This window comes from Aureococcus anophagefferens (genome assembly GCF_000186865.1).
Source record: "Aureococcus anophagefferens unplaced genomic scaffold AURANscaffold_1, whole genome shotgun sequence".
Classification (NCBI taxonomy): Eukaryota; class Pelagophyceae; order Pelagomonadales; family Pelagomonadaceae; genus Aureococcus; species Aureococcus anophagefferens.
Window position 1 is genome coordinate 2741164 of NW_008705561.1, and position 9056 is coordinate 2750219.

At 73.2% G+C, this 9056-nt stretch overlaps 2 protein-coding genes across 2 annotated transcripts; one reads left to right on the plus strand and one right to left on the minus strand.

Moving 5' to 3' along the window:
• Positions 1-466: 466 nt before the first annotated feature.
• Positions 467-769, minus strand: AURANDRAFT_18924 (hypothetical protein; the record flags this gene model as incomplete). Its single annotated transcript, XM_009034309.1, has 1 exon — positions 467-769. A coding segment is annotated over one exon (303 nt), but the record flags the coding sequence as incomplete, so codon positions are not given.
• A 132-nt stretch (positions 770-901) lies between these two features.
• AURANDRAFT_70608 (hypothetical protein) lies at positions 902-2714 on the plus strand (the record flags this gene model as incomplete). The annotated part of the gene is made up of 2 exons (XM_009034187.1): positions 902-1935; positions 1998-2714. Coding segments are annotated over 2 exons (861 nt in total), but the record flags the coding sequence as incomplete, so codon positions are not given.
• Positions 2715-9056: the final 6342 nt, after the last annotated feature.

The following is a 9056-nucleotide window of genomic DNA, read 5'->3' on the forward strand; positions in this document are numbered from 1 at the left end:
CCTTCACCAAATCCTTCACGAATTGAGGACCACCCGGGCTCTCCAGGATCTGCGGCAGGAAGTCGGCCGCTAAAGCGCCCGTCGCCGCGCGCTTGTAGCGCACGTCGCGCTTGAACGACACCGCGTCGACGGCGTCTAAAGCCCACGCGGCCGCCGGGCTTCCAAAGTCCGCGTCCGCCGCGGCCTGCTTCAGCGCCGCGCGGTGCGGCGCCGACGCCAACAAGTCGCCCAATGCCCGTTCGCCGTCGAGCGCCAGGCCCAACGCCGACAGCGCGAAGACGAGGCGCCGCGCGCGCGCCGCCGGGTCCGCGGTCCGCTCCGACGCGTCCGCGGCCGCCGCCGCGGCCGCGAGGGCCGCCTCGGCGACGCGCTCCCCCCCAAAGGGCAGGTGCCGCGGCAGGCGCGTCACGACGTCGTCGAGGCGCCGCAGGTTCCGCCGCCGCTCGAGGATGTCGCGGTCCTGCGCCTCGTGCTGGACGCAGAGCACGAATCTATAGCCGCCGTCGGCGTCGAAGAGCGGCCGGAAGCTCACGAGGTTCCGGAACATCTGGCCGTTCTTGCGGTAGTTCGTCAGCACGACTTCGCAGTCCTGCCGCTCCTGGAGGCAGGCGCTGAGGCACGCGAGCGCCTCGGGCTCCGACGCGGGCCCCTGGAGGAAGCGGCAGTTCCGCCCGAGGAACTCGTCGAAGTCGTAGCCCACGAGATCCCGGAAGGCCGCGTTCCCGAAGACCAAGGGGTTCCCGGGCACGGCGACGTCGGACACCGTCAGCGGCACGTCGGAAGCCTCGAAGAGGTCGCCGACGAGGCGGAGCCAGCTCGGCCCGTCGTAGACGCGGCGCTTCAGCGCGACGTCGAGGAGCTGCTCCGCGCCGTCGGCGTAGACCTCGGCCAGCAGGGCGTCCCAGTCCGTCGCGGCGCACAGGACGGGGAAGGCCTCGAGCACGAGCAGCTTCCACCGCCGGTCCGCGGCGTCTAAAACCTCGGCCACGACGGCGTAGGACCGCGGCTGCGCCTGGGCAGCACAAGAGTGATTCAACGTCGCTTCAACGTGAGTGTTCCGCGCGCGCGCGTTCCGGAAAAAGCATCCACGCTTCGAGACCGTTCCGAGAGATGATCGCTCGTCCAAAAGTCAGGCGAAGCGGGTGGAAAACGGCCGAGATATGAGCCTTTGAAGTTGGGAATTTCGCTCTCTTTTGCTGCCCGCGGCTGCGCCTCCTGCCGCAGGTCGTCGGCGGCCCAGATCTCGCCCGTCGCCGCCGTGCGCCGCTCGAGGCCGATGCCCGCGAAGGCGCGCGACGCGTGCACGACGTGGGTCTTGAAGAGCTGCGCCGCGAGCGTGAGCGCTCTTTCCTGCTCGCGGCTCCGCGACGCGCCCCGCAGCGCCTCCGCGGCCTCGACGAAGCGCAGCGTCTCGACCTGCGGCTCGCTCAGGACCGCCTCGAAGGCGCACCGGAAGGCCCCGGAGCGCGCGAGGAGCTTGCGCAGCGCGCCGCCGACGTCCAGCGACTCGCCGGGCGGGCCGAGGCGCAGCAGCGGCGATTGGACGCGCGGGCCGAGCTGGCCGTGCTTCCGGATGCCCGTGAAGCGGCCGTTGCCGAGCAAGGCGCTCGCCACCGAGGCGGCCCGGCCGGCGCCGCTCACGTGCTTTGGGGGCGGCAGCACCGCCGCCATCCCACTCTCGAAGCCGAAACCGCGGCCGCGTCTGGATACAATGTTATTGAACATATCAAGACGATATACTTGAGTATAGTCTGTGGCTCTGCGGCCTGTTCCAGCCGCGAAGAGAAGCATGGCCGCCATGGAGGGCAAACGGCGCGTGTCGATCCACGACCCCTTCGACGGGAACGAGGACAACAACCCCTACAAGGTCAAGGGGTCGCGCCTGCGCGCGCACACCCAGGGCGACAAGTTCACCGAACTCTGCAACCAGGATCCGCGCGCCCGCCGCGTCCGCCGCGGACCCCCCGCCGAGCGCCAACGCCCGCCCCCGCCCGCAGGGTCGACCAGTGCGAGTACTTCCTCAAGAGCTTCATCTTCGCCCTCGGCGACTCCTGGAAGGACGTGCCCCAGATGTGCTCCGACTACCAGAAGCACGCGAAGGACACGGGCCCGTCGGACTGCTCCATGAACCACATCCAGGCCGCCGACTTCCTCCAGAAGCACGGCAAGACGCGCACGGGCATCCAGCGCAAGCACGAGATCGAGGACGTCGACATGAACAGCGACGGCCAGATCTCGTTCATCGAGTACCTCATCCTCCACTACAAGGCGATGATCCTCAAGGAGTACTACGAGCGCCACGAGGCCGCGCCCGAGGAGGACCTGGGCAACGACTGCGTCGGCGTCTGCGGCGTCGGCAAGAAGCTCCTCGAGGAGCTCTTCACCATGCCCAAGGGCCTGAGCCCGCAGCTCGAGGCCGCGCTCGAGGCCTTCGCGGACGAGAAGAAGAAGCGCGAGGCGAAGATCAAGGAGCTCACGGCCAAGGCGGAGAAGGGCGGCGTCAAGGGCATGGCCGCCAAGCAGGAGCTCGTCATCCTCGAGAGCGGCGACAAGACGGAGATGAACCGCATCGAGCTCACGCTCAACGCCGCGAAGCGCAAGGCCAACAAGCAGAGCGGCGAGGACGCCCTCAAGAAGGAGAAGGAGAAGCAGGCCGCCGAGCTCAAGAAGGCCGCCGAGGCCAAGAAGGCCAAGATGAAGGCGCGCATGGCCATGTTCGAGAAAAAAGGATGAGCGCCCGCGGACGCCGCGCGCTCCTAATCGCCGCGTGCGACCTCGCGCGCCAGGTCCGCGGCGAGTCGGCGCGCCGACAGGGTGTGCCCCGCTGCGATGCACACCCGCCGCGTCCCTTACTTCACACCTCCCTCGGCGCCGTCGACGAGCTGGTAGCCGACGTTGAAGCGCGTCGTCTCCGAGGGGTCCGCGCCGCCCGCGAGTTTGAAGTGGCTCACGACGCGCCGGTGGTGCGCGGCGAGGCCGACGACGAGCAGCAGCTCGACGAGGCAGCAGTGCGCGGCGAGGAGCGCGAGCGACCGGCAGCGCGTCCGCAGCCAGGCCTCGACGAACATGTGGCGCCCGGACTCGTAGAGGATGCCCTCGCCCGGGTTGATGTGGCCCAGGCCGTAGAGGAGGTGCCACATGGCCGTCCACATGGCCGCCTGGCCGAGCATCGTCAGCGCGACGACGAGCGACGCGCCGGCGAACGCGCCGAGCACGAAGCGCGCGGACTCGTCCGGCGGCCGGCAGCCGAAGCAGAGGGCGCCCGCGAGCGCGTGGCCCAGCGCGACGGCGCCGCCGCAGACGCCGGCGACGCCGACGCCCTTGTTCACCTTCCAGAGCTCGTCGAGGCCCCAGCCCTCGTAGCAGGGCTGCACGTAGCAGCGGCCCACGGTCATGCACGCGAGGACGAGGTAGCTCGCCGTGAGCGGCGCCAGCACCGCGTAGCCCGCGACCTGGCACCGGCGCCACATGGCGCTGCCGACGCGGCGCCGCGAGATCGCGCGCGCGCGAGGCTGCCCGGCTGGAGCTGCCCTGCATAGTGAGGCTCTCGATGGCGTCAATGATGCCGTTGCCCGAATCGATGACGAGGATGGTGAGGCAGGTTTAAGGAACCGCGCAACGATGGGCTGCTGCGGCCCCGCGGACGTGGGCCGGCGGAAGGTGCTCGTGGCGCTGCTCGCGAACGCGGGCGCGGCGATGAATTTCAGTACGATTGAGATCGCGGTGATGCTCATGGGCGACGCCGAGGGCCTGACGCGGGGCTGGGAGATGAGCGTGCTCGATTCTCTAGTCTTCGCGGGCTGCATCATCGGCATGGTGAGCTTCGGCTACGTGGGCGACCGCGTCGGGCGCGTCAAGGGCCTCCAGGCGGCCATGTTCCTGTCCGTCTTCGGCGTCGTGCTGTCGGCGGCGACGCCGATGGACACGGAGGCCGAGGTCGCGGCCGTGCTGTGCGTCGCGCGCTTCGTGCTGGGCGTCGGCATCGGCGGCGTCTACCCGCTGGCGGCGGCGCTCGCCTACGAGCGGAGCGACAGCGACGCGGTCGGCGAGCTGTCCGTGGCCGCGGCGAACTTCGGGCAGCCCTGCGGCGTGCTCGCGCTCTACGCGACGGCCTACGCGATCTACGCGACGCCGGGCCTCGACAGCGGCGCGCGGTGGCGGAGCATGCTGCTCGTGGGCGCCGTGCCCTTCGCGTGGGCGCTGCTTTTGGCGGACGGGCTGCCCAAGTCCGACCGGCCGCCGGCGCCGCCACCGGCCAAGGCGGCCGGCGCGGCGCCGAAAGCGGGCGACGCCTTCCTCGCGCTGCTCGAGGAGGACCGGGGCTTCCGCGTCGCCCTCGGCGGCGCGGCCGCGGCGTGGCTCGGCTACAACACGTACGCGTACGGCATCATCTGCTACTACCCGGAGCTCGAGTCCGCGATCTTGGGCGACGACGTCTCGGCGGTGCTGGCCGCCGCCCTGCTCGCGGGCGTCGCCCAGTTCCTCGCGGCCGTGGCCTCCGTGTACCACATCCGCGCCGCGGGGAGCCGGCGGAGCTTCCTCCTCGGCGGCCTCGGCGCCGCGGCGTCCTTCTTCGCGCTCGCGCTCTACCGCCTGGCGTCGGACGCGGCGACGACGGCGCTTCTCGTTATGTTCATTCTGCTCCGGGGCGCGATCCAGTGGCCGGGCATCGCCATCTACGCGCTGCCCAACACGTTCGCGCCGCCGCACGTCCGCGCGCGGGCCCACGGCCTCGCCGCGGCGCTCGGCAAGGTCGGCGCCGTCGCCGGGTCCGCCGCCTACCCGCTCCTCCTCACGGCGTTCGGCCTCTTCCCCGTGTTCCTCATCTCGGCCGTCGTCGCGGTGCTCTCGTGCGTCGGCGCGTACTTCGTGCCGTTGCCGCGGCCCAAGGCGACGCGGCTCGAGCACGAGCCCCTCATCGAAAAGGCGGAGACCCTCGAGGCGCGCTAAGTCGTCCGGTTCGAACGAGGGTCGCCTAGCGGTCCTCCTGGAGGCGCCGCCCCTCCGCGGCGGCCGCGGGTCCCCGGGGAAGGGGAGCGGCGCGGCGCCGTCGCCCGGGCCGTTTTCGTCGTCGGAGTCGTCGGCGAGGAAGAGGCGGTTGTAGGAGTCCATGGCGTCGACGAGGTCGTCCTTCGTCAGCGGGCGGAAGAAGTCGTGCGCGAGGAGCGCGCGCGGCGCGCAGGGCACGGCGGCCGGCGCGCCGTCGCGGGACCCCCGGGCGTCGCGGCAGACGGCGAGGATGGCCGCGAGCTCGCCCGGGAGCGCGTTGTCGCCGACGGTGACGCTGATGGTGAGCGCGTCGCTCCGGTGGCCGTCGCGGGAGACCGCGACGACCGCGAGCGCGACCGCGCCGGCCCGCTTCGCGACGCAGCGGAGCCGCGCTCGCGCGCCGTCGCGGGGCAGCGGCGCGCCCGGTGTGTCGCAGCCGTCGAGGACGTCGACGCAGTCGCGCGCGGACTCGCCCAGATCCGGGCAGCGCCAGGCGTGCGCGTGGCCCTTTTTCGGCGCGTCGAGCAAAACGTCGAAGCGCTCGCCGGGGCAGACGTGGACGCCCGCGAGCGCGTCGCGCTCGTTGTAGACCTTGCGTGGCGCGTCGCCGGGTTTTGCGGTGTTGCTTCCGCCGCACAAACCGTCGACGATGGCGTCGGCCGCGTCCGCGAAGGCCGCGAGGAGGCGCCGGCTCCGGTCCAGGACCGCGTCGCGCCCGGAGGGCAGCGGCTCGAGCTCGTCGCCCCAGCGCGCCGACGCCAGGCGCAGCGCCGCGCCGTGCTCGCCGATCCACAGGTGCCGCGCGCCGAGGGGCCGGGAGCCGTCGCCGTCGTCGAGATCGCGGCGACACAGGCCGTCGACCTCGGCGAACCGCGCGAGGGCCTCGCGGAGCCAGTGGCGCACGAGGGGCGCCGTCGCCGTCAGGGGCACGCGGTGTTTGGCCCCTTTGAGCCGCGCGAGCTCCGAAGCGAGGGGCGCGGCGCCGCGGGGCCGCTCGTAGACCAAGAGCGTGGAAGTCGACCGCGGCTCGTCCGCGCCCGCCTGTCGCCTTTCGCCGTCGCCCGGGTGGTCCTCGACCCAGCCGTAGGCGCGCGGCGCGCAGGCGACGCAGGACAGGTCCCGCAGCGCCGCGTAGACGGCCCAGGCCCGGCGCCGCCGCGTCGCGTGGCGCCGCGCGCCGACGGCCGCGGCGCCGCGCTCCGGCGAGAGGATCGCGACGACGAACGCGTCGCGCGTGACGCCGTCGGCGCCCAGGACCCGCGCGAGGCGCAGCTCCATGTCGCGGGGGACGTCGCCGTTGAGGCCCGGCGTCCCGCAGAGGCCCCAGTCGTCGCGCGTCAAGCGGCCGCCGCCCTTCGGGAACCGGAGGTGGTCGCGGCTCGACGCGCGCCAGCCCGCGCAGCGCTTCTCGACGTCGACGGCGTGGTCGACGTGCCAGCCCGCGGGGTCCGGCGCGGCGTCGGCGCGGCCGCCGCCGCCCCGGACGAGCGCCGCGAGCCTTTCGCGCTCGAGCGCGCGCTCCGCCGCCGCCAGGCTCCGCGCGAGCACGGCCTCCCCGAAGCCCAGCGCGTCGCCGGCCTCGTCGCATTTCTCCAGCACCTCCCGGCACCGGTTCAGGGGCGCGCCGCCGCAGGCGCCGAGCGCCTGGAGCTGCGCGGCCGCGCCGCGGACGCGGCGCACGTGCGCGCGCGCGTCCTCGCTCTGCGGGTCCCGGCGGAGGAACGCGGAGACGACGTGGTTCCGGAAGGCGGCGAAGGTGAGGCGCCGCGACGTCTGGGCCGTGTCGCAGCGCGCCCAGGCCTCCTCGAGCACCTTCACCTCGCGGCTCGTCGAGCAGACGCCCGCGGCCTTGAGCTGCCCGATGAAGTGGCGCCACTCCGCCGGCGTCGAGATGGCGTCGCCGTCGCGCGAGCTCGCGAGGAAGGCCGTGTGCACGGCGTCGCGGCCCTGGATCGTCGCCATGCTGCTCATTCTAAGCTAGAGGCAGCCCATGCTTTTCCAACCGGTGCGCCGCGTGCTTGAAGATCTCTTGAAGTCTCGTTTCTGTCTTGAGGCTGCCCAGTTGCGATGGAGACGCCCGCGGACGAGCATGCCGCCGCGGCCGACGCCGGCGCGTACACGGCCGAGGAGGTGCGGCGCCTCACGGCGGACCAGCTCCGGTCCCTCGCCCCGGAGGAGCTCATGGGCCTCCTCGCGGCCCACGAGGCGGACCTCGACGAGGGCCAGCTCGCCGTCGTGGCGGCGATCATCGACGAGGACGAGAGCTCGGGCGACGAGGCGCCGCGGCCGCGGGGCAGCTCGCGGGACCGCGGGCCGGAGATCGTCTACGAGGGCGTCGGCGCCGTCTCCCAGCCGCCCTGCGACGTCTCGGGCACGAGCCCGGTCGACGGCTGCGAGCCCGGCGCGGAGGTCGTCTACGAGGCCCTGGGCCGCCAGCCGACGCGGCGCGAGAGCCGCTTCCGCGGCACGCAGCAGCTCCACGTCGCCGAGGGCAGCAACGACGTCGACCCCTACGCTTTTTTACCGGGCACGGGCGCGGCGGCGATCGCGCTCCGGCAGGGCCGGAGCGGCCGCCGGGGCTCGTCCTGCGCGCCGCGCCTCGAGCGCACGTCGTCCGCCGACGAGCGGCCGTCGAGCGCCGACTCGTCGGACCCCAACCGGCCCCAGTACACGTCGCTGCTCGACGCGGCGTCCGAGGCGGCGTCCGAGGCCGTCGCGGCCGCGGGCGACGACGCGTCGACGCCGCCGCCGACGCCGCCGGCGAAGCGGCGCGACGCTTTGGAGGATCTGGACGTCGAGGACCACGCGGCCCTCGCCCGGCGCGCGCGGAAGCTCGCGGCGACGCTCGTCGCCGCCGCCGCCGACGGCGGCGCCGAGGCCAAGGCGCGCGTCGGCGACCTCGCGCGGTCCATCGCCGAGGCGCCCCGCGGCGAGGAGCTCCTCCTGCACGTCGCCGTCGTGCTGCGGGGCGACGTGAGCGCCGACGCGGCCGCGCGCGCGGCGCTCCGCGGCGTCACGGCCGAGCTCGTCCGCCGGAGGGACCTGCCGGACCTACTGCCGCGGCTCCAGCGCATGGAGGCGGCGGCGGCGCGCCTGCCCGCGGCGGCGCGGTCCGACTCGAGCGACGTCGCCAAGGCGGGTCTGCTGCGGAAGCGCGGGACGTTGAACACCGCGTGGCGGACGCGCTGGGTCGAGGTCTGGCCCAAGCACGGCCGCCTCTACTACTTCCGCAACTACGGCGACGACAAATGCCGGGGCTACATCGAGGTCGCCGACGGCGGGCCCGTCGACGTGTCCGAGGCCGACGCCGACGACGCGCCCTACGCGTTCGCCGTGTCCACGCCGGGCGGCAAGCACGGGAGCGCGTGGCTCCTCCAGGCCGCGTCCGCGACGGAGCGCGACGAGTGGATCCGCGAGATCCGCGCCCTCGCGCTCGTCCGCCGGGACGGCGGCGGCGCCGACGACGGGCCGAGCCAGGAGGGGCGCTGCGTCGTCTCGTAATTAGGCGTCCTTGGACAGCGCGAACGAGTCGAGGATCGTCCCGTTCGCGGACGACACGTGCTCCACGGTGAGCGTCGACCGCGTCGCCGCGAGCCGCCCCCAGCCCAACGCCATGGCCCGGCTCCGCGACCAGGCCGGCGCGGGCTCGAATTTGCGCGTCAGGCCCTCGACGTCGCCCGCGTTGCCGACGACGACGTGCACGGGCCCCGAGGCGACGACGGTGGCTCGCTATACCGCCACGTTTCTGGCAAGATCGACTCGCTGCACGCCTCAACACGTCTCCCGCGAGGACTATGTCTCGTATGTGGGGCCCTCTGCGAGCAGCTTTGGACTGGACGGGCGGCCTGTTAGGCCTCAACGAGTCTCAACTCGACGAGCGCCGCCGGGTTCCCGAGCGGCTCGTGCCCGCGCCGCAAGATCCTGTCGCGCGGCGGCCGGCGGCGAAGCCGGCGGCGAAGAAGAAGACCGGGCCGAAGGCCGCGGCCGAAGAAGACCGCGGCCAAGACCGCGGCCAAGCCCGCGGCCAAGCCCGCGTCCAAGCCCGCGTCCAAGCCCGCCCGGCCGCG